Genomic DNA, 23,214 nt, shown 5'->3' with positions numbered 1-23,214 from the left:
GGGGTCTGTATGGATAACATGCCTACTTCCTGGCAGTGGGGGACATTTAACCCATTGGCGCCCTCCATATGAGGAGTGGGAGACACACGTGAACAGGACACTCCGGGGAACAAATCTGATCAGGACACCAGGACCTCCGGAACCCAGGCATTTGCTGGAACCCAGAGATGCTGGTCGAAGCCCACGTGGTCTGTTTTATCTGCCCTTCTGCTGGTCCTTTGCCACCATCCTAGCAACGTCCTCTTGTAGCCAAAAGGGGAAACTGAGTCTGGGGCAGAGAGGATTCTGCCCCCCCCCACCGTGACCCCTCCCCAGTGGCTGCTGAGCAGCCAGCCTGGGTGTATCCCTCTGCAGGGGAAGTGCTGGCCAGGCCCACCCACCCCTGCATAGGGAGGCATTTCCCCAGGGTGGGGAGTTTCCTGCTCCCTGCAACCCAGACAAAGCCCTCAGGGGGAACCTGTGGGATCCGGAGATCCCAGCACCCCTTCCAACCTGCCTCCACCCAGAAGAGTGCCGTGGGCCTGTGACACCCTCGTCCCCTCCCTTCCTCCCCGCCCCCCCCCCACCTCCGGGCCCCAGAGCTTTGTAAACTGCAGCTGGGTGGGGGAGGTTGGGAACTGGAATGGTCCCTACGCCCTGCACTGAAGCATCTGAGTGGCCAAGCATGAGGCTGGGTCTGGAGACACCCCAAGGCCCAGCTGTGCGCGAATCTGCTCCCCGAGAGCCCCGAGGACCATGCAGCCGGCTGGCCCACCAGCCTTGGGGAGGGGTGGGGGATGCAAACTCAGGGACCTCATTTTCTGACCCTGAGCTCCCGAGGTGCCACCCCCCTTGTGGGACTCCAGGCCCGGCCCCCGCCCAGGGTTTCTTGGGGTCCCACATCCAAGACACTCGATACAGTCCCACAACTGTCCCCTTTTCCCCAGGGGCAGAAAGTAAAGAACTCTGTCTTCCCAGGATCACACACATTACCAGTCCTGACATGAGGGAAAAGCTGGGCCCCCAAAACCAAAAAAATGACCTGCTCTGGGCTGGGGGACCATGCCATGCCTAAGTGCCATGTTTTGTGGAACAAAACCTCTAAATTCTTTAAACAACTCGGCTAGGGAAGTATTTTTTTTTTTTTTACATTTTTTATAAAAATGTAAAACCCATTCATTAACCTACAGCGTATTATTAGTTTCAGAGGTAGAGGTCCGTGATTCATTAGCTTCCTGTAACACTCGGCGCTCATCACACCCCGTGCCCTCCGCAGGGTCCCTCCTGGTAAAGATCCCGTCCTGAAGTCGGAGAGTGAGGAAGGCCCAGAGGAGGTATTTCCCGCCGGGGCTTCTGTTCTCTGGGTGTTTAAGCCCTGCATGGGCCAGCTGAGGTGGCTTCCCAGAGCGGGAGAGGACTGGGGACTTGCGCGTGCTGACAAATATGGCCAAAAAGACCCGAGAGCATTTAGGGAGGAAGGGAATTCTGGGTCCTCTTCCCTGGACCCTTGGCCGGCCTTCAGGGCTGCCGTCTTGGAAGACGGTTGGTGTAGGCCCATGAGCTGCCGAAGGACTCCCTGGGAGGCCCTACGCTCGCGGGGTTGGTGTAAAGGTGGGGTACCCAGCCAGGACTCGTGGTGTGAGGCTTAGGGCAGATGGCACAGGCAACTGAGGCCTGAGGGAAGCAGGGACCACCCGGGCGTACAGCTGTGGCTCCGGCTGGAGTCGGCTGCCGAGGGCAGGCTGGTGGCCCTCTCCCCTTCTGGCGAGAGCCGCCTAAGACTCTAGAGCAGGAGGCGCCCATGAGCCTCCAGAACCCCAGGGCGGCCCTGGGGCCTCAGCATGAGCCCCCGCAAGGCAGGACCCCTCCCAGTCTGGTGGGCTTCTGCCCAGGCTGGCTCAGATCCCTCGCGCTGGGGGCCGCACCCCTCGTGGGGCGGTCCGGGCGCTTCCTATCACGCAGTCCTCTCCCCGCTGGTGCAGAGGGAGCAAAGGCTGTCTGTCCAAGAGCCAGAGGCAGAGCTCTTCTTGGAATACCTGCCCGGGTTTGTAGGTCGCCCATTACAGGAGGAGGGCCCTCCGGGCCTCACCACTATGGGGTTGGAGAGGAGCAGAGTTCACTGGGTGGGGGTGAGGCAGCCGGGCAGGAGAGATACAGGGGCACTGCACATGGAGGACAGAGGACTTGGGTCTTTTACTTTTTTTAATATTTATGTATTTGTTTGAGAGAAAGAGTGTGTATGTGCACACGAGCTGGGCGAGGAGCAGAGAGAGGGAGAGAGAATCTTAAGCAGACTCCTCACGGAGCTGGGAGCCCAATGCAGGGCTCGATCCCAGGACCCTGAGATCATGACCTGAGCTGAAATCGAGCCAGCTTAACTGACTGAGCCACGCAGGCGTCCTGAGGACTGGGGCTTTTACAACGGGAAAGTTCCATTTTGTGTTAAGTCTTCGCTTGCTTCCGTTCCTCCACTGTGACCTTGAGTCAAAGTGTCCATGCACTTGGCTGTGAAGGGTCAGGCTTGTCCAAGGGCACTCCAGGCCCAGGTGATGAGGAGGGGAGGAAGAATCTGCACGAGCATGTTCTCAGAACTGGTCAGGAAGGGAGAGATGTGGCCCTGGGGGTCCCTGATGATACTGGGAAGGATGCAGGTTTCCAACTGGACAAGGGCTGGGCTTTCCTTACCGCATAGGAGCAAGAGAGCTCCGCAGGCTATGGGACTTGAGGGCTGCGGATGGGGCAGATCGGGCATCCACCTGGGTCCCCTGAAAGTTGAGGGGTCAGCTCTGGCTGCCACAAACATCCCCTTTCCTGGAAACCCAAACTCCTCACTGTGGCTAACCAGAGCCTACAGCCCTAGGGGCCCTGGGTCCCCCACACTCGGACCCAGCCATGCTCCCGGCTCCCCCCGAGCCCCCACGACCCCCCGGTCCAGCCACCAACTGTCACACACGTACCACTCCCTAACCCACCTCTGCATACGCGTACACACACGTGCGCTGCCTGAAAGCCTGTCCATGTCATCTCTCACGGCACATTATTTTTAAAATTTTGGGTAACAATTTTAAATTTACCAAAGAGTTGCCAAGATAGTGCAGAGAGTTTCTGCATGCCGTCTGCCCAAGCTTCCCCAGGGCCAGCATCTCACACAACCAGGGTCTGCCCATCAGAACTCAGAAACCAACACTGGGACAATACTACAGACTAAACCGACTTTATTGGGAGTCTGCTAGTTTTCCCACCCATGCCCTTCACGGTTCCCAGTCCCCTCCGGGGGCTGCAGCACAGTCAATCCCCCTGTCTCCTTAGATTCCTGCAGTCTGGGACGGTTCCTCAGTCTCTCCTTGAATGTCATGACCTTCACCCTTGTGAAGAGTCCTGGCATTCTGCAGAGTGCCCTTAGGTTTGAGCTGTGCAACATACCCATGATTCGACTAGAGTTACGGAATTTAGGAAAAATAACACAGACCTACAGTGCCCTGCTCGCTTCTCCTTGGGGGTCCATTACACTAACACGACTTAGCCCCGGTGAGGGAAGCCCCCGCCCGCCCCCTGTGCTTGGTCACATTTACAAGCTCTCCCTGCTGTGAGGTTACCCTTTTCCCTTTCCGTACTGTGTGAGAAGCAAGTCACCAAGTCCAGCCCTCACTGCGGGGGGAGAAGACTGAAACTCCACTCCCTGGAGGGGGTTCTCCTGTGGGTTACTGGGATTCTTCTGTATCAGACAACGGTGGCTTCCCTTGTGTTTGCTTAATTACAGTGCGTTTTCCTTATCTCCTCTCTGAGAGCCTCAGAGATGAGAGGCTAGAACAGCTCTGCCCACCAGACTTTGCTCTCCTGATGCACCTGTCAGACCCCATCATTGTCATTACTTTCCTTGTGAGCCTCCCGACCATGGGACAGGTTTCTAGTCATCATTTCGCGAGTACTCGGTATATAGTAGGCACCTCTGCCAACAATTTATAGGAGCATCAACTCATTTAATCCCCACAACATGCCTTTAAGTAGATATTTTTACTATCCCCATTTGACAGATGAGGAAACAGGCTCAGAGAGGTTAAGCAACCTCCCCAAGGTCACACAGGTAGTGAATGATCTCCAGGAGGGCGGGAACTGTGTCACACCCACATCTCCCCAGTGGCTAGCAGAGTACCAGGCTTCATCAGGAACAGGCTTGCTTTGCAACAAAAAAACGGCAAAACCCCAGGCTGTTGTCTTGCTAACTGCCTCGGTCAAGTACCTCCCGCCTTCCTGCCCAGAGCTTCCTAGGCCCCCAGTGGCCAGCAGCACCAGCAGAGGCTTCACTCCTGGCAGGAGGCGGAGGGAAAAGCAATGAAGCCATTCCCCAGCCAGGAGCACTGAGCACCTGTCCCCCAGCTCCACTGATGGCCAGGGCAGCCCCGCCCAGAGAGTGACCCAAGGAAGGTGTTCAGGAAAGGGCTCAGGATATCGGGGCATGCGGCGTTTCCTAAGTTCAACCCGGCTTGGCCGTTGTTCTTGGGGAAGAGTGAGCCCAGTCAGCACCCGCCTGCTCTGCTTTCAGAGCCGCTGGAGCTCCCTGTTCAAGCCAGAGACAAGAGGGAGATGAGAACAGTGATCAGTGGGACTGAAAAGAGGCCACATGGGGACACCGAAGAGGGTCACTGACGGCAGGCTGGGCAGAGGGGCAATCACAGCTAGCAGGGGCCTCTGCTGGCCGTCCCCTGGTGCCCGGGAAGCAGCTGGCCGTGGGCCAGGCACCTGGGTGAAGCTGGGCAGCTCCCCCTGGCTCTGCTGTGCGTGTCTGGCCTGTGTAGACAGGGCATCTCCTGCAAGGGGCTAAAACCCATTCCTGTGCTGAGTCAGGGGGCTGGCCAGCGCGGGGGACCACAGGAACAGGACAGCCTGACAGAGGCTCAGCCTGGCGAGCCCGAGAGGGCAGGAACGAGGAGCAGGAGGCAGGCTCAGGCCCCCGCAGGGCACTCACAAGTTCCCCCGTGGGATACTCCTCTACTGGCCACTCTGCCAACGCCCTGAGCCGCTGCTGGCCCTGCTGCCCATCGGGGCTGCGGCCAGCGCTGCTGCCAGCGCTGCTCTGGGTTGCTGCAGAAGCCAGGCTGGGAGCAGAGCCGGCTCCGGGCAGTGGGCCAGGTGGACGGGCTGGGTGGCCCCGGGGATACGTGGAACGCTGCCCTCCCAGGCCAGCCCGCTGTCTCCGCTGTTGTCCAGGGCCACGCTGGCCTGCAAAGGCTTTTTCCTGGGCTTTTCCCGGGAGAGCAGCCCTGGCAGGGGTGGCAGTGTCATATGGTACAGGGCACTGAGTTGGGAGTGAGTCCGGAGGTGTGAGTTCTGGTAGCTTCTCTGTGCTCCCCCGGAGGATGATTCGGACAAGCTGTTGTTCTTTGTTCTCTGGCTCTGTTCCTCTTCCCGTGAAACCAGGGCATTGGGCTGTATCCGTGGTTCTCATAGCCTGGTCTCTGGGCCAGCGGTGTCAACATCTGGGAACTTGTTAGAAGCACAAATTCTCAGACCGTATCTGAGTCCTGCTGGGCCCAGCCGTCTGTGTTCTGACCCTCCCCCTTCCAGTGCTGCCCAGTGTGAGAACTGCTGGCTTGGATCCTCTCCTGGTCTTTTCCCGAAGCTATTTCAGTCTCTCGGGCGCCCGCTCGGTATGTGATGTGGCTACGATGCGTTGTCAGCTCTGAGGCGTCTCTTCCGTTCCCTGAATGGCTACCATGCACTTGTCCCTTAATGCTAGTTCCAGAGCCAGCTCCTGTGGGCAGCGGCCCCAGACCACTCTCCACCAGCTCTGTAGTTGGAGGGAGTCAGGTGTCCTCTACCCCCTCTGCACCTGTGTACAGTATGTCCCCCTGTCACTGCATCGGTTCCTCCTGCCAAGTGGGACCTGAAGGCCAGGGGTTGGTCTCAGTCCCCCGCGGTCCTGGAGCACCCAGCCCACAGGGGTCTCCTTCCCGTCCTGCCTGGGCGCTCAAGATCCCCCACCAAGTACCTACCCGCTCCGAAAGCCTCCAAGGGCCCATCCTGAAGCTTTCCTTTGGGCAAGGTTCCAGCTTGAGGCCCATGTGACCTTTCTCCTGGAGCGTGGGGGCCCGACCTGTCCATGCAAACTGGTTCTCCCCCGTGGAAGGTCTGAAGACAGAGCATACAGGTGCCGCCTGGAGACAGACAGCCACTGCAGGCCATGATCAGCGAGGGCAGGAGCCAAGCAGTCTCTGCTTCCCCACGCCCTCCCCTTGTGTGTGTGTGAGGAGCCACAGCAGGGCCCCCGCCCCGCCATTCCAGCCCCACTTACAGGGACTCACAAGTGTTCTTAGCACCTGTGGTCCAGACAGTCAGGAAAAAGCAGCAGCATCAGGAGATTGGAGTCCAGGAGACGGGCCATGGTGTCCAGAGCGCCTGCAGGGTCCCGCCGGCTGGTGGCTCTCCTTCTCCAGCTCTTGGTCAGCATTTAGGTTAAATGTCTGAACCCTCAGCCCACAGTCACGCAGCTAGTCGGTTTGCAGCATGTTCTTGTCCTTGTGGAGCTTCCAGTCATCAGGGAGTTCAAGGCGGGGGGAAAGAGAGAAGGATGGAACCCGGGGCCCACGGGGAGCCAGTTCCCCCCACCCCATGTCAGCTCTGCTGCCCCTCCCCCAGCCGGCTCTTGGTTCCCAGCGTGGCCCTGGCCAAGGCTGAAACACTCGAGAGCTGGCAAAGGCTTGGGACCGCCAGTCAGTGACCCGGGGGAGAGGTGCCAAAGGTCAGTCAGGAGGAGGACCAAGAGTGCTCCCCACGGGCCCTGCCTCACGGCCGCCGCCAGACCCAGGCCAGGGTGCCGAGGAATTGGTTCCAACCACCGTTTCTGGCATTGAAATCAGCTCATAATCAGAAATCTGGGTTCTATTTCTCTGCCATTTACTCCGAAAGAAAGAAAGAAAGAAAGAAAGAAAGAAAGAAATCTGCTCCTCCCAGTTCAACATGGAAAGGAGTCCAACCTGCCTTGCAGAATCATGGCTCTCAGAGACAGAACGAGCTTCTAGAAACAACCAGAGAGTCCCAGATTTGGGCATTTCACTGACCACAAAATTTCAGAACCAATTTGGGGGGCTGCCAATGTTCTGTTTTCACAGGTTACGGCCTTCTGTACCATCTGCCACCGCTACCTTTTCCTAAAACACAGACCGTTCCAACGCAAAAAAGGAGCTATCTCATCTCTGTAATAAATGATAGTCCTTAAATTGTACTTTACAACATGGGGGCAGGGGGGAAAGCAACAAAACCATGACAACAAACTTGGTCATAGTTCGGGACTGATTAGAATCACAGAGCAACGTCAGAAAACCGAGCTCAGGGAAGAGGAGGAGGCCCGCTCCAGGTGACTGAGCACTTGAATCCCCAGAGCTAGGACAAGAGCCCAATGCTTGGTCTAGGGTCACTCCAACAGTATGACTGGGCCTGCAGTGTGGCAGGCACTCGTCACTGTCCCTGGCCGAGTCAGCTCCAAATGCTTCGCATCCCACCAGGGCCCCTCCCGGGTAGATGCCTCCGACATCACCAAGAAGGCGGAGAATGCGGGAACACGTTGGCCTGCCTTCCTCTCCAACCCAGAATCTTCCTGGATCTCCAGCCATTTCTCTCCCTTGCCATGTTCTCCCACAGGCAATCCCTCCCTCCTGCGCAGGGTCAACTTCCTTGTCCCCCACCCGCCCCAACACACACTTCCCCCGCCTCCTTCCCCCTGTCCCCTCAGCTCCCCGCCTCGGTCTTGCATCATTCACTTTTCTCCACTGGCCCCTTGTCTCCAGCATATAAACATCCTCAGGTTTCTGTACTGTCATTTAAAATTCCTTCCAGGACGTCTGGGTGGCTCATTCGGTTAAGAGGCTGCCTTCTCCCGGTGCCTGGGTGGTTCAGTGGGTTAAAGCCTCTGCCTTCAGCTCAGGTCATGATCCCAGGGTCCTGGGATCGAGTCCCGCATTGGGTTCTCTGCTCAGCAGGGAGCCTGTTTCCCCCTCTCTCTCTGCCTACCTCTCTGCCTACTTGTGATCTCTGTCAAATAAATGAATAAAACCTTAAAAAAAAAAAAAAAAAGAGGCTGCTTTCTGCTCACGTCATGATCCTGGGGTCCTGGGATCGAGCCCTGCCTCGGGCTCCCTGCTCAGAAGGACACTGCTTCTCTCTGTGTCTGCTGCTCTCCCTGCTTGAGCGTGCCCGCTTGCTCTCTCAAACAAATAAAACCCTTAAAAAAAAAAAATTCCTTCCAAAGTTCAAAGAAAACAAAATCAAGATGGCTTTCAAACACATGAAAAACTCTGAAGGAAACTCCATCAGAGAAATGCAATATAATATGAGTTCTCATTTTTTCCACTCAGCTGGGTAAAGGTCAGAAAACTTGCGAAGACATGGCATTAGTGAAGAAAGAGAGGACTGGCTTTGCAGTCCCTCATTGGTGGGATAACTCAGCATAAGTTCACGCTTGGAGGAAAACGTGACAATTTTTCTAAACTTAAAATGCATGTACTTACATACAAGAAGCGTCAAAGCAGCTGCGTTCGTGGTGACCCTGGGTTGGATGTCGGTCCGCTGATGACCGGGCCAATGTCTCACGGTGTGTTCTGCAGCAAGAATGAATTAATTCTGACTACAAGTGACTGCATGCTCGACCCCGGAGAGAACTGTAAGATTCTCCGGGTACAGGTGTCAGTACACGCAGAAGTGTCCTCTGGTCTCAGAAGCCACGATTGGGGTCTTCCTGGCTGGGCTCAAGGTGGATGGTGGTGGGACTCTGAGGACACGACTGCTGTTCTGTTTCTCCATCCAGATGCTGGTGACATCAAGCGTGTGCCTTGTACAGATTCAGTGAGCGGTACCTGTATGTTTCCACGTTTCCTGGATCTGTCCGGTGCTTCGCTGACGTTTACCAAAAGGAAAAATGATAGAAAAGAAATGCAAAGGCAGCTGACGCGGCAACCCCATTCATGGGAGGGGACTCGGCAGGTGTCCTCGCTCATGGGCAGATGATGCTTGGAATCTCGTCCTGGCAAGTTAAGAGCCTGAACGCCCCGCTGATTTAATCAGGAGTAAAGTAAGTCACGACACATTCGTACAATGGAGCATCTCTTAACCCTTAAAAAGCACACGCCCCATCTCTGAGAATGGGGAGGTAAGACGCTCTAAGACGTCTTGTGAAATCAGAAACCCAGGCTCCGAAGGCGCACAGAACACTATGCGCTTGGTAAGGGCACGTTTGCACAGACAGAGACTGGCTGGAAAGTCACACTGGAAGGTGGTGGTGGTCCGTCCACTCAGGGGCTTATCAGTCTGTCCACACTGTCTGAGGGCCTCAGTGCTCAGGGGCACATCAGTCTGTCCACACTGTCTGAGGGCCTCAGTGCTGTCTCCGAGCGAACGAGTTGGAGCGGTCTTTAATTCACAAACATGGCACTATGCCTCTGGGTCCCCGCGGGACCAGCACCCGGGGAGGGCGGCAAGCACAGCCCCGTGGGCAGCTTTGTGGAGAAGCAGGATCTGGGTAGGGGGGGAGGGGGAAAAAAGGAGGGGCCAGCAGGACCCAAGACCTGTGTGTCTGTCCCTAACCTGGGCTAGACAAAGGAAGGCTAGGTTCTCATGCTTGAAGAGCCCTGAGCCGGCCTGCCGTCCAAGATCCCCCGTATTCCCGCCGTCCAGGGGCAGGTACAGAGTCTGAGAAGCTCATGTGTGGTCTTCATGGCCAGCTCCTGCCATGTCGTATTCAACAGAGACATGGCCGGCCACGTGATGGGGCCACACTGGCCTGGCTGGGATTTGCATCCAAGTCCAACTCCCAGGCCCTGCCCTTAGCCTTCTACTGAGCTGTCCTGCTGTGTGGGAGTCAGGGAGGGCATCCCTGAGGAGTTGCGCAGTCCTACAGAGGCAAAGTGGAGAGGGGGTGCCATGTTCATGCAGAAGGCAGGCCCTATGCAAAGCAGGACAGAGCGACTGGATCCGACATTGTTGGGGGGCAGGGGCTGCGTGCACAGAGCTCTATACTGGAGCACTGGGGGCAGGACGGCCAGAACCAAAGGGACTCAGGGAATTGGTTGGCCGCATGTAGGAAGCTCTGGCCCAGGCTGGTCATGCAACATAACGGACTCTTGCCTAAGGAGTGAGGTTCAGTCCTGTAGCTACTTGGCTCCCAGCTGAGAGTTGACACACTGGTTTGGTACCATCTCTCCTTCCAGAAGATCATTCTAGCAGTGAGATGAAGGGCGGATGATAGGCAGTGACGCTGGAGGCAGGGACACCTGCTGGGAGGCAGTGGCAAACAACTCAGGGGACAGAGGATGGACGGTGGCCTGGGCCGGGCACGAGTGGGTGATGAGGGAAGCTAGCGGTCTGCGAGAGATTTAGGAAGAAGAAGGCCATGAAGTAATTGGCAAAAGGAACCACATGCAGGAAAGGGAAGGTTCCCTGGTGACTCCCCTCTCTGGGTGAAGTCTCGGGGTATCCGGTGATGCCCTGCCCAGAGATGAGAAATGCAGATTCGGGCAGACCGTGAGTTCAGTCTCAAGGACACAGAATTAGAGCTGTCTGCAGCATGTCCAAGTTGGGGGGGAGGGGCAGTAGGTGTTTTGCCTTCATTCATCCATTCAACCAATGGTTACCGAGTTCCTGCACTGAGCCAGGCACCGGGCGGCAGTGGGGAGGAGGGGTTGTTCCGCAGTGACTGGGACAAGCTGCCAACCTAGGGAGGGGAGACAATTAATAAATAACTAAAGAAACAGAAAAGCAACAGATCCTAAAAGGTGCCAGGGTGAAACTGAAGAAGAAATGGATAGTAGTTGGTTTGCTTACTTACCCCTGTCCACCCAACAGCGCAGAACTATGAGGAGAAGCAGTACCCTGATCCCAGGGCCTCCCCTGCTGCCTTACCAGGAGACCCTGCATGCTCCTGTGGCCTGTCCCTTGGGCCCAGGGCTCCTCTTGCCCAGAGCAGAGCCCCCACAGCGCAGGCATGGATCCCATACCTAGTCCTGCAGTTTGCTTTTAGGGCAGAGGACGCCTCACGGTGACCTCTGACCCGTGGCTGCGCCCACCCGTATCACAGCTCAGCCACCGTGGGCCCTGTGGGTGGATGCGGCGTTGTCCCACGCCAAGCAGCAGGCTGGAGGGGTACACATAAACACAGCCTGGTCCCTGATCTTCAAGAACTTAGAGCTGCAGGGGCACCTGGGTAGCTCAGTGGTTTAAGCCTCTGCCTTCGGCTCAGGTCATGATCATGGTCCTGGGATCGAGCCCTGCATCCATTGGGCTTTCTGCTCATCGGGGAGCCTGCTTCCTCCTCTCTCTGCATGCCTCTCTGCCTATTTGTGATCTCTGTCTGTCAAATAAATAAAATCTTAAAAAAAAAAACAAAAACAAACTTAGAGCTGCAGAAGAGGGTAAACCACACTCAGAGACAGGGGCAACCGAAGTACGCAGGGAAGATGCCAGTGCGTATCCCTCTCATTCAAGCCAGAGGACTTCCTGGAGGGGGTAATGCTTCCACCGGGTTGGGAAGAATGGGAGGGTGTCACCAGGCACCCTTCAGATCTTGGTTCACCCTACTCCCCTTAAAAGAGTGGAAAAGGGGCCCAGAGCTGCCTGGGAAGGGAGGTCAAAGGCAGACCCACATCTAGAAGATTGGGCTCTGGGAGCCTGCAGAAAGGAGCCATGGATGCAGAAACGTCACCTGCAGCCAACCAGCTTTCCCTCAGGGATGCACTCCTAGGAGCCAACCAGAGGTAAATTGAAGAACAAAAATAAAAACAAAAAACAAGCAGGCAGAACCTGCTGGGTTCCCTCTCCGGACGAATTCACTCCATGGGGACCTGCGCTTGGGCAGGTCGGGAGAGGGACCCCTTTAATCGCGCCCCCCCTCCCCAGCCCAGGGACTTCCCCCTGCCCTTCCCTCCAGCAGCAGCCCGCCGCCGCCGCCTCCGCCGCCGCCGGGACCTTTCCCCTACTTTCCAGGGCCTCAGGCCCCGCCCCTCACTCCGACCAAAACACGTGCCGCATCCCGCCCTGCCAGATCACGCCGCGGCCAGGCTCCGATCACGCGGCTCCCCGCGGCGCCCATTGGCCTGCAGCGTAAAGCTCGGGCGCGGATTGGCTGGCGGGCACCCGGCCCCGCCCCGGCGGGGCGCGGCGTATTTTGGTTTGCCTTCGCGCCACGCCCCCACGGCCGCTCCCTCCGCGGCCGCCCCGCCCCTCCCGCACCGCGAGGGCCGCGCCGGGGCAGAGCGGCGCGAGCGGGCGGAGGCTCCCGCGGGCTGCAGGGGCTCCGGGTCGCCGCCTCCCGCGGCGCACGTGCGACTGCAGCCGTGCGCCGAGCTCCCGCCCCGCGGCTGCTTTGTTGCCTCCGTGCCGCCGGCACCATGCACACTCCGGGCTCCGCGGGCCCGGGCGACGCGCGTGCGGTGAGTGGACGCCCATCTGAGCGAGGGGCGAGGCGGGGACGTGCCGCCTGTGCGGGGCTCGGGCGCGGAGGAGGGCAGGAATGCACGGGGCTTTGTGGCGGCCGCGCGGTGCGGGGCCGGAGCCGGCCCCAGAGCTGGGAGGGGCAGGGGACGCGTCCGGCCGGCCGGGGGCGTGTGCCCCGCGCCGCCCTACGCGTAGCTTTGTCTGGCGTTTCCGCAGCGGCCGCCGGCTCCCGGCGCGGGGCTATTTCCAGCCATGACGTCACCAGGCCGTGTGAGGAGGCGGCCGTTGGGCGGGGCGCGGCTGGCGGGAACGCGACACGCGGGCGGCGGGTGTTCGGCGAGCGGGCGGTGGAGGGGGATAGGGGGCGGGGCAAAAGCTGGCGGGAAGGCGCTGCGGGGGGCGGGGTGGGGGCGGGGCAAAGCTGGCGGGAAGGCCCAAAGGCGAGGGGGTGGAGGCAGGAGGCGGGGCCGAGCTTGAGAGACGGTGGGGGGGCAGAGGGTGGGGCAGAGCTGGGAGGAAGGCCTTATATAGGGGGCGGAGCAAGTTCTTATGGAGGGGGGCGGGGCAAACCCGGAAAGGTGGTGTGTTGGGGCAGGGGCGGGGCAAAGAGGGGGGGTGGGGCAAAGTTGGCGGGAAGGCGCAAGCGGAGGTGGGTGTCTTGGGGTCAGGTGGGGCACTCTTAGTCGTAGCCCTCAGGTGTTGGGCGTGAGGGCCCTGGGAGTGCGCTGGCTCCTAGACCTAGGACTTCGGTCCTCGAGACTGCCGGGCACTGAGGGCCTGAGAGAGAGGTGTGCGAGCCCTGTGTGCCTCCAGACATCCTGCCCGTGGTGGTCCAGGGAGGAGGCGACAGCCCCATACCTGTGACCTCAGGGTTCCGAGGCCCCGGCTGTGGGGCCACAGTGGCACTTTAAAGAGCTCTTTAAAGTGCCCCCACTTGCAAAGGCGGGCACTTTACCAGCGTGCACTGCAGAGGGACCTGGTGGGGACGGAGGGATTCCATGTTCGCTTGGGCAAGCCAAGTGGAAACAGATCTTTAGAGAATGGACAGGGTCTTTGGGAGGACATCATTTGATTCCAGTCACTTCTCTTTCCACCCCTCCCACCCCTGCTGAAAAAGGATGGTTTGACAAAACAGGAAGGACAATTGTCTCTTGGGCTGTGCTAGATTTTTAAAATTCTTTTTCTTATCTCCTTGCTAGCCCTGTGGCAGTGAGGAGTGACTGTTCCTGAGTAAGGAACAAGGCTCAACCAGCATGGGCTCCCCTTCTTGGCGCTGTTAGAGTTGAGCCACTGGAAAGTTCTGCTATGGTAATGCCCTGACTTGAGAAGACTGTGCTGAGTGCCTCAGAGTTGCCAAAAATGCATCTGTAGGGACGCTTTTCTGCCGGCTTTGCCAACTCTGAAGAGCCATGTGTCCTCTCAGCCAGCTGAAGGCTTGGAGCTGGTGTCCGTTTCTCCTCCCAGCTGGACAGCGTCACACTGGCCACTTTGGCTCATAGCTCCGGGATTAAAGTCTTAAATGATCATTGCTGAAGGAAAACACGAACTTAACTTTTCTTAAGAGTCAGGGTTTTCCATGGAAACTGCTTGCCAGCCAAGTCCAGTCATATTCACTCTTCAGAATGCTGGCTTAAAAGTGAAATTGTGGTCAATGTTCTGTTGACGTGTTTTCCTAGACTACAGAGCATGTTGTGTGTTGAGCTTCATGTGTGTGTCACGTGCATAGAGCAGGCGCTTGGTGTACGTACCCACGTGCCCATCAGGGTTACCCTGTCTCTCTCCCCTGGACTGAGAAGCCTTTGTGTTGTGTCGCGTTTAGGTGGACATCATGGACATCTGTGAGTCAATCCTGGAGAGAAAAAGGCATGATAGTGAAAGGTCTACATGCAGTATCTTGGAGCAGAATGACATCGAAGCAGTTGAGGCTCTTGTTTGCATGAGCTCCTGGGGTCAAAGATCCCAGAAAGGTGACCTGTTAAAGATAAGACCCCTCACACCTGTCTCTGACCCTGGGGACGTCACCAGCACTGTGCATGTGGACACAGCCACGCCTGAGCTACCAAAGGACTTCGACTCTTTATCGACTCTGGTAAGAAATAAGGAGGAGAGCATTTTGTGTAGTGACTGGAGTGGGTTAGATGAATGTGCCGAAGACATGGGTCCGGAGGGTGAAAACTTCTCCTACTTCTCGAAAATACGTTCTTTCCATTAATAGATCATAGCTTGCAGCCCCAGTGCTGAAATGTTCGTAGGGGGAAAGCTACAGAGTGATGTGAGAAAGTGAAATGTACTTGCTTTCCTGGGGAACTCTAGGGTGGGGGCTTGGCTTCCCCCAGGTGACTCAGCGTGGGATCAGGATACACGGGTGACAGCTAGAAGCAGCCCGTGCTTTGGCATCAGCCGTAATTAGCTGGGTTGCAATCCTGGCCTCTTCCTCCCTGGAGAGCCTCACTTCTTACCTGTGCGAGCTGAGTGCAGTCAAGCCTGGTTTGTGTTTTTGTCCTCGAAACTTGCCAGAGCTACAGAAGCGTTGGGAGAGGTTGCTTCTCCGCTTGGAGAAATTGAGAGTGGGCTAACAGATGTGAAAATTAGAATCTGATTGTCTTGGGCTGGAGGCTTGCCCTGGAAGGAGAGCTTGGAAAGCGGGCTTGGGGAGAGGGATGAGAAGGGACTTGTGGGCAGGGGAGAGAGTTGTACCAGTAGCGGGCCAGAAGCTCCTGGCAGACTGACTTGGCACTGAGCTCTCCCACAGGGAGGCTGACAGTAAGTGGGAGCAGGAGAGGCTTGGTTCACTTAGAGCCACTGGTTAGAGCATGGCCTTTGGAGGATCATTCTGACGGGTTTTTACCTGGCATCTGGTAGGCACTGGGTAAGTGTGTGTTAAATGATTAGCATTGGGATCTAAAAAATAATAATAATAAACAAATAAATAAGGTTTGAGAATCAAAAACTACTGTGAAAAGCTCTTATTTTGAATATAAATTTGCTTCCTCATTTGGGGTTCTTGTACTTCAACTGCTTGTTTCAGTAGCTGTGGAAGCCCAGGGGTGGAACTGACATTCTTAAAATTAAGCAAGTGGTCTGGTTTGGGAGCGAACAGGAAATGGGGAGAAGCTTAGAAAGTGCAGTCCTTCACGTGGTCTGGAAATCCACTGGGTGCCGTCGTGAGCAGGCGCAGAGGAGTCTTTCCTACGTAATTTTTTTTTTTTTTAAGATTTTATTTATTTATTTGACAGAGATCACAAGTAGGCAGAGAGGCAGGCATAGAGAGAGAGAGGAGGAAGCAAGCTCCCCGCTGAGCAGAGAGCCCGATGCGGGACTCGATCCCAGGACCCTGAGATCATGACCTGAGCCGAAGGCAGCGGCCCAACCCACTGAGCCACCCAGGCGCCCACCTACATAATTTTTAAAAGGCATGAGGGGCACGGTGATCAAAGTAAGTCCTTTTAAAATTTAACCACAACAACCTTTTCACATGGTATTTTTTTTTTTTTAAGTGTATGACTCCTCCTCAGAGCCCTGATCTTATGGAGCCATCGACGGGGACACCTCTTCCTTCCCAAGTAACTGATTCCAAAGCGTGCATGGTCAAGACCATCACCCCAGCTTCTGCTGGGGCAGCCAAAGTGCTGAGCAGGAAGGCTGAGAGGGGCCCTCCGGATCTGAAGACGGAGTCACTGGAGCCAGCCTCCAGCACCCCCTGCAGGCCCATGGTGACAAGTGTCATCCGTCACACGGCGGGGAGTCCTGCTTCTGGTCAGTTGCCTACTGCCCAGATTCCAGAATGCCAACTTTCCATCAACAGAGAAGGAGAAGCACAGTTTCTGGGACATCCTGAAGCTTCGCTGGGCACACAGCTCACAGACAGTCTACTGAACACTAACTCGGTGTCGTGTCAGCCTTGCTTGCACAAGTCTGGTGGCCTGGTACCCGTTGACAAAGGCCAGCAGGCAGGGTGGCCTGTTGCAATTCAAACCTGCTCACCAAAGAATTATGAAAGTGACTTGCCAAGGAAAGCCACCCCTCTGATTTCTGTCCCTGTCCCCAGTTCCCCTGTCTTTTGCCAAATGATCCCTGTGACTGGACAGAGTGGCATTTTCTCAGCTTTTCTGAAACCTCCTCCCCAAGTGTCTGCAGGGACCGTCAAACCCATCCTTCCCCATGCTGCTGCAGTGCCCCAGTCTGTGTTCGTGGGACCGCCTATGCCTCAGGGAGCTGTGATGCTGGTCCTACCCCAGGCGGCCCTCCCCCAGCCTGCCACCTCGGCCTCCAGTGTCGTGGCTGTGGGGAATAGCAAGTTCTTGCCCCTCGCCCCTGCCCCAGTGTTCATTGCCTCCGGTCAAAACTGTGCCCCTCAGGTAGACTTTTCCCGAAGGAGAAATTATGTTTGCAACTTCCCAGGTTGCCGGAAAACCTACTTCAAAAGTTCCCACCTCAAGGCTCATCTTCGCACCCACACAGGTGAGTTTGAAGGCTGGTGGGATGTTAGAGCTCCAGAGCCTGCGGTGAAGAACCACACGCTGAGCCTTCCTGGAGTGGGAGGGAAACATGAGATCCCCCGGAGAAGGCGGAGGGCTGCCTGTTTTTCTTTGGTTCCGAAAAGCCTTCAGAGTCTTATAGGGATTGGGATTAACATTAGTGCAGCCATTATTGGTTTTTCTAGAACATGTCATCAGCTCATCCCAGTAGGTAAAATGTGGTGTAGTTCTAGGATTGTGGTCCCTTTGATAGGTTTTTAGGGTGACGCTCATGTTGCCCCTTTTGTTTATGTTGTGGTAGATTCCTCAGTCTTTCTGTGTTTTAGAAAATGTGCATTTCACATTCAAGAAACATCAGTGTAACTTACTTTGGTTCACTATGGAGAAAGGGCCCTACAGCATGGAAAAGTTTGAATTCGAAAATGTGCGAACTTGGGGATGCGGTGTTCTTATGTTGAGAATGTATCGTTTCTAATTCAGAAGGAGAAGTCATCCAAGAAACTGTGACTTAGTAATACCTTTATTATCTTGTCAGCCTGCTCCGAGAGAATTTTTGGTGATGAGAGAAATAGTCCCTGTGCAGTTAAGGTAGCCGCCAGCTGGAATGCGGACAGTGTGACTAAGGAAGTGACTTTTTCATTTTCGTTAAGCTTCCATTTCTGCAGCTCCAGGGGGCTGGTAGCTCTGGCTTTGACCAAGGTCTGGTAGACTGTAGGCCTTCGTAGGTCCCGTTAGAATATTTCAGATGTTCGCAGCTTTCTTGTTTTTAAGGCTCCTTTGGTTAAGGAGTCTGTGAAACTCGCCTGTCAGAGGTTCACACACACACACACACACGTAAGTTGTAAGCACAGTAGCAGGTCACAGTCTGTAAAAAAGACGTGTGTCATGAACCTGGTCGTGGAACCCCCTTCCACCAGAATGTCCGCTAACGGCCTGTAGGACAGCAGTGAGTCCCTGTTGTGTTGTCTTCCAAAATGCACTTCAGATCGGTGCGGGGCTTGGAGCTCATTAGAGCTCTAATCGTGCCGGCTCCCACTCAGCCAATGAAACAGAGTCTAGTGGGACGCCTGGGTGGCTCAGTGGGTTAAGCCTCTGCCTTTGGCTCAGGTCATGATCTCAGGGTCCTGGGATCCAGCCCCACATTGGTCTCTCTGCTCAGCGGGGAGCCTGCTTCCCTTCCTCTCTGCTGCCTCTCTGCCTACTTGTGATCTGTCAAATAAATAAATAAATAAATAAAAACAAGTAAATAAATAAGAAATAAGAAAAATAAATAAATAAAATCTTAAAAAATATAGAGACTAATCTCTAATCTAGTAGAGTCTAATAATCTCTATTAAAAAGTGACTAAGCCACCCAGGCGCCCCTAAGGGGCTCCACTTGAGGCAGGGAATTATTCCTTTCAAGAATCTTCCCCCTACCCTAAGCTATGACAAGGAGAGATTTATTTTTATTTTAAAATACATTTGAGAAGAACCCTGGTGGTGTAGTCCATTGGGCATCAAGCTCTTGGTTTCAGCTCGGATGGTGATCTTGGGATTGTGGGATCAAGCCCCGTGTTGGACTTCACGCTCAATGCAGAATCTGCTTGAGACTCTCTACCCCTCCCCGCTGCACGCTCGCGCACACGCCTGCACACACGCACACGCACGCTCGCTTTCAAATGGGTAAATCTTTTTTAAAAAAAGAAAATTCGGAAATGTGAGATTAGTTTGACATCTTTGGGCCCGGAGCTACATCTCAGGCGCGGCAACAAGAAGGGGAGGATTTCTTGACGTTCGGACAACCGGGTGCGGAATAACAGGACACGACTTTCCCAGAGTTTGACGAACAAAATTTAAAAAACGTCTGAGTTCCCCAGCTCGGGAAGCTGCCGAGTGTTTACGTTTCCTTGAACGTGTGTTTTCTCCCCTCCTAGGAGAGAAGCCTTTTAACTGTAACTGGGACGGCTGTGATAAAAAATTTGCTCGATCCGACGAACTGTCTCGCCACCGCCGCACTCACACCGGGGAGAAGAAGTTCGCGTGCCCCGCGTGCGAGCGCCGCTTCATGCGCAGCGACCACCTGACCAAGCACGCCCGGCGCCACGTGACCACCCGGAAGGCCCCGGGCTGGCAGGCGGAGGTGGGCCGGCTCAGCGCGCTGGCCTCGGCCGAGAAGCCGGGGGCCCCGGGGGCCGTGCCCGCCTCCGCCTGAGCGCTCAGCCGGGAGCTGCCCGGCAGTTCGTGGAGGCAGTTTTCAGGATTGGAACTGATGGCTTTCTCTCCCAAAATAAGGGGGGGGGGTGTTGCAGGAGAAAGGGGGAGCTGGTTCTGATGGAAGTATGTTAAACTTTTCCTTTTTTGGTTGGGACCCTGTTCAATCTCTTTTGGAGTTTCACAAGTTTTTTTGAGGAAATGGAAGAAAATTGGATCATCTGAATCACCAGCATTCAAACCGACATTTCGGCAATAAAGTTTACAAAATCTGGATTTTTACAACCTTTCTATTCATGTTTTGTAGAACTGAGACAGGGTACTAATTTTTATACTGTTTTTTATTACAATATTTATATTGTTGGTGTTCCAACCACCAATTTCTAGATAGTGATTTTTCAGTCTTCTTTTCAGTGTTCAACAATGGTTTTCATAATAACTCTACTTTTGGTAAATTTGGCACATTATTCAGCCACAGAAAAAGACAAAACAAAGAAACAAAAACCACGAGTCTGTCATCAGGCCTTTTAGATCTACGAATTTTTTAGAACCAGAACTGGTTGAATGGGGGCTTCTTAAATGAGGGGGCAAGGAGGGGAAGAACTTGAGTTTAGCTTTTTCATAGCATTTTCAAGAGAAATTCCAGGCAACGATTCCTTTAAGGCTGGAGCCTAAAGAATTAAAATTTTGGTTATGTAGGTCTAGTCATTTACCTGTGTCCATGGTGTGACTTGTAAAGAATGTACCCCCGGGGGTCATTTAAAATACCCGACAGAGACCCGGTGAACAGTGAGCTGTGGGGTCTGAGTGTCCTTTGGGGCCGTGGCTCTGCTGAGAGCAAGTTACTCAGTTTCCTGTTTGTACCTCAAACACGAAAACAAAGATAACGTAAGCTCTCAAACCCAGCCGCTTTGTTTAGAATCTGTTGACTTCTTTTTCTGTGGCCTTAGCGTATTTTTTGAGTAGAGTAACTTCTTAGAGAAGGAAAGGTCCTTAGCGGTTGGAGGAACTTTCCACCAAAATACAGTTTAGCTGGGGCGAAGCGGACCTGCAAACAATCCAGCTCTGAGGTTCTGAGTCCCCTAGTGATTAAACTCGGAGAACTACAGGAGAAATGCTAGTTACGTCCAGTCGGTAACGCTACTCTGCTCGCCTTTCGTTCATTATATTTGAAGAAAGTTGATCAAACAGAATGACTTGGAATGGGGTGTTCTGCAGTCTGCTTAGAAAATAGACCCAGGGCACCACTTTGGACCCATGCGATCTCAGGTCCTGATTCTCTATAGAGGCCGCAGTGCAGGGTCCAGGCAGTCGCTGAGCTGCTCACGGTGGGTGGCGGCAGGAATCCAGGCAACACAAGCCTGGGAAGTGGTTTTTTTTGTGTCGAATGTATTTAGGTTTTGTCTCTGCCTCTTAGTCATTGGCATTTACTTTTATTAAAATGATGGTAACGTGAAATATTGAATAAATACGATTAGCTTTTATGTTCGGGTCCTTTTAGCCTGGTCATCATCACCTGGTGAGTCACTGTGTGTTGCTTGATACCCGGCAAGTCGCCCTTTAGTGTCAGCTGCTTGCGATGCGCACGGCTGAGTGCTGAGTGCTGGCGTGTGTCCGAGGGCTTCCAGATTTTTGGACATTTCCTAGTCAACTTTTCCTGCAGCTCATCAGACAACGCCGTTGCAAGAGAACGTAACTGAATGTATATAGTTCATGCTTCCCCACTGCGCAGTCTTCTCCCACTTCCGCTTAATCAACAAAAACATCTCTGTCTGTGCCGCTGAGTGGCATTAAATTTGGGTATTTTTCTTAATTATGCCAAATAATGGAAGTCCGACTAACGTTCTGGAGGATGATACAAGGTCTCGGAGTGTTGGGTTACTTGTCGCGTTAGAGGTCGTTCTCCCAGCAGTGTCGTTTCTAAGGAATAGCTGTGTTAAAAAGGGTTTTGACCCAAACTTCCATTTCCTGATGGGATTTAGAAATACCTTCTGTAAATGACATTCCCCCCCACTCTGTTGACTGAAAACTGTAAATTGGGAGAGTTTCCATCGAAGGAACACTGTCCCAGGAACCAGGGGCCTGGCGCTATCTCAGCGCGGAGGCCGCGGCGGCGCCTCAGGGCCCCGGAAGCAGAGCGCGCCCCTCCCCCCAGTGCACTTTATCGCCTGAGCAATTTTGATTCGTCTTATTTTTTTTGACTTGGAGCCTTTTTAAGTAGTTTCAGTAATAAAATTGAAAATGCTTTGGAATTATGTTTTCTGTAACAGACTTTGACTTGTTATTTAAATGAGTATGTGTGATGTAACTTTTTGCTTTGAATCCTATAAAACCTTTTTGATTTGCAAACTGGACTTGTGTCCTGTGTCGTGTAGCCACGTCAGAACGTACCCGCTGTCTTCCCAGCACAGAGTCTACAAAATTCACTGCGCGTTGGCCCTCCCGGAGCCTCCCCTCTGTTTTCCGGGGCTCTGCTCAGCTCCCAGGACGCCCTGTAGGTTCCTGGGAGGGTCCGCTGGGAAAGTGTGAGGGGCTGTGACCCCTCGGACGCTGCTGCGGTTCTGACAGGATGGGACGGCGACAGCGGGGTGGCCTGCGACGGGAGGCAGAGCGAGCGGGAGTCTCTTCCTCCCTCCCTCCCCGTCCAGCCCGGGCTTGACACGCTCCTGCCCTCGGGCCCACGGCAGCCGGCGCTGTGCCTCCACGCCCGGCCGAGCGAGCCGAGATGTGCTGAGCTCAGGCCCCAGCCGTGCTCGTGTGTTAGCAGCCCCGGACAGAGCCGATCACCCCCGCCGGCCACACTCTGGCCTTCCTCGCGCCGGGCCCCTCCGCTCCCTACTCACCTCGCGACCGTGGTGCTCGCGGCCCATCTCGTGCCTTAGGAAGAGCCTCCACCGCAGAGCCCCGCGTGCGTGTCCGTCCTTGGCCCCTCTCACCGAGCAGCGGGGTCCCACATCCAGCCGTCCCCTCCGACGTGCGTCCAGTCGGCTTCTCGAACTTGACCAAGCTCTTCATCTCTCCCACGCTCACTTCTCACAGTGAAGCCGACTGTCTTTTTTTTTTAAGATTTTATTTATTTGACAGAGATCATAAGTAGACAGAGAGGCAGGCAGAGAGAGGAAGGGAAGCAGTCTTACCGCCAAGCAGAGAGCCCGATGCAGGGCTCGATCCCAAGACCCAGAGATCGTGACCCCAGCCGAAGGCAAAGGCTTCAACCCGCTGAGCCACCCCGGCGGCCCAGCCCACTGTCTTTAATACAAGAACAGGGCGTACATCTGAAACCTTGGAGGCACCTGGACTCCTTCCTCGCTTCCTGCGCCGTCTGTGGCAGTCCGGTGGGCTCCCTGCCTTCCTGGGCCCCTGGGGCGTGATTCTGGAGGCCATGTGACTCCTGGTCGTGGGTGTGCGCCAGGGCGGGGGTGGGGAGTGGTAAAGGATCATAATGGGTTTTGCGTCCAGCAGTCCACCCAGGAAAGTCTCTCCAGCTCCGAATACTTTTGTTTCCGGGGGACAGCCATAAGCTTGGTACCTTCAGCTTTGTGAATTTGTACTTGCTGTCTTTCCTCTTGTCCCCAGGGTTCTGACTGCTTCCTGTAACATCCACGGTCCCCATGCTTTCCCCCTGCCTCTTTGTTTAGGGACTTACACAGTGAAGAACTTGAGACATTTTTCTGACGGCTGGGCCGCTCCTGGGAGAAAGCCCCGAATCCAGGCTTCCCCACCTTAGAGGGGTGAGACACAGTCCCCTCTAAGTGAGGAGGGTCCGTCCCCAGAGTCCTCTTACCGCCCCTGTAACGAAGCTTAGTGCAATCCAGGATCGCCTTGAGCCGGTTCTACGGATGGGCAAACTAGCCAACAAGCAAGATGATAAAGAAGAAACAAGATGCCACAAGCCAAGTGCTGGGAGAGGCACGTGTCCAGGGAGATGACAGTCACACCATGATGGGGCTTGTGCTCCCTCCTCAGCTCGCAGCAGGCTGGGACACCCCTTTCCTGGACTCCTTTAGAACTAGAGGTTCATGGGCGCCTGGGTGGCTCAGTGGGTTAAGCCTCTGCCTTCGGCTCGGGTCATGATCTCAGGGTCCTGGGATGGGCCCCACATTAGGCTCTCTGTTCAGTGGGGAGCCTGCTTCCCCCTCTCTCTG

General features: G+C 55.1%; 2 protein-coding genes across 3 annotated transcripts; one reads left to right on the top strand and one right to left on the bottom strand.

The window, feature by feature from the left end:
- Positions 1–3,859: 3,859 nt before the first annotated feature.
- Positions 3,860–6,315, bottom strand: LOC116596211 (protein transport protein Sec24-like At4g32640). The gene is given in 3 exon segments (XM_032353341.1): positions 3,860–5,463; positions 5,973–6,134; positions 6,297–6,315. Coding segments are annotated over 2 exon segments (1,038 nt in total). The 5' UTR covers positions 6,124–6,134; positions 6,297–6,315; the 3' UTR covers positions 3,860–4,576.
- A 5,846-nt stretch (positions 6,316–12,161) lies between these two features.
- KLF11 (Kruppel like factor 11) lies at positions 12,162–21,419 on the top strand. Of its 2 annotated transcripts, XM_032353340.1 has the most exons (5): positions 12,162–12,395; positions 13,599–13,707; positions 14,219–14,488; positions 15,897–16,860; positions 18,793–21,419. In XM_032353340.1, exons 2-5 carry the CDS (start codon positions 13,705–13,707, stop codon positions 19,068–19,070), a joined length of 1,515 nt encoding a protein of 504 aa, XP_032209231.1. In that variant the 5' UTR covers positions 12,162–12,395; positions 13,599–13,704; the 3' UTR covers positions 19,071–21,419. The 2 variants fall into 2 exon arrangements, with proteins under 2 accessions (XP_032209231.1, XP_032209230.1); XM_032353339.1 differs by lacking the exon at positions 13,599–13,707.
- Positions 21,420–23,214: the final 1,795 nt, after the last annotated feature.

Source organism: Mustela erminea, chromosome 7 (genome assembly GCF_009829155.1).
Source record: "Mustela erminea isolate mMusErm1 chromosome 7, mMusErm1.Pri, whole genome shotgun sequence".
NCBI lineage: Eukaryota > Metazoa > Chordata > Mammalia > Carnivora > Mustelidae > Mustela > Mustela erminea.
The sequence above is the reverse complement of the archived record's forward strand: the minus strand, read 5'-3'. Positions and strand labels throughout refer to the sequence as shown.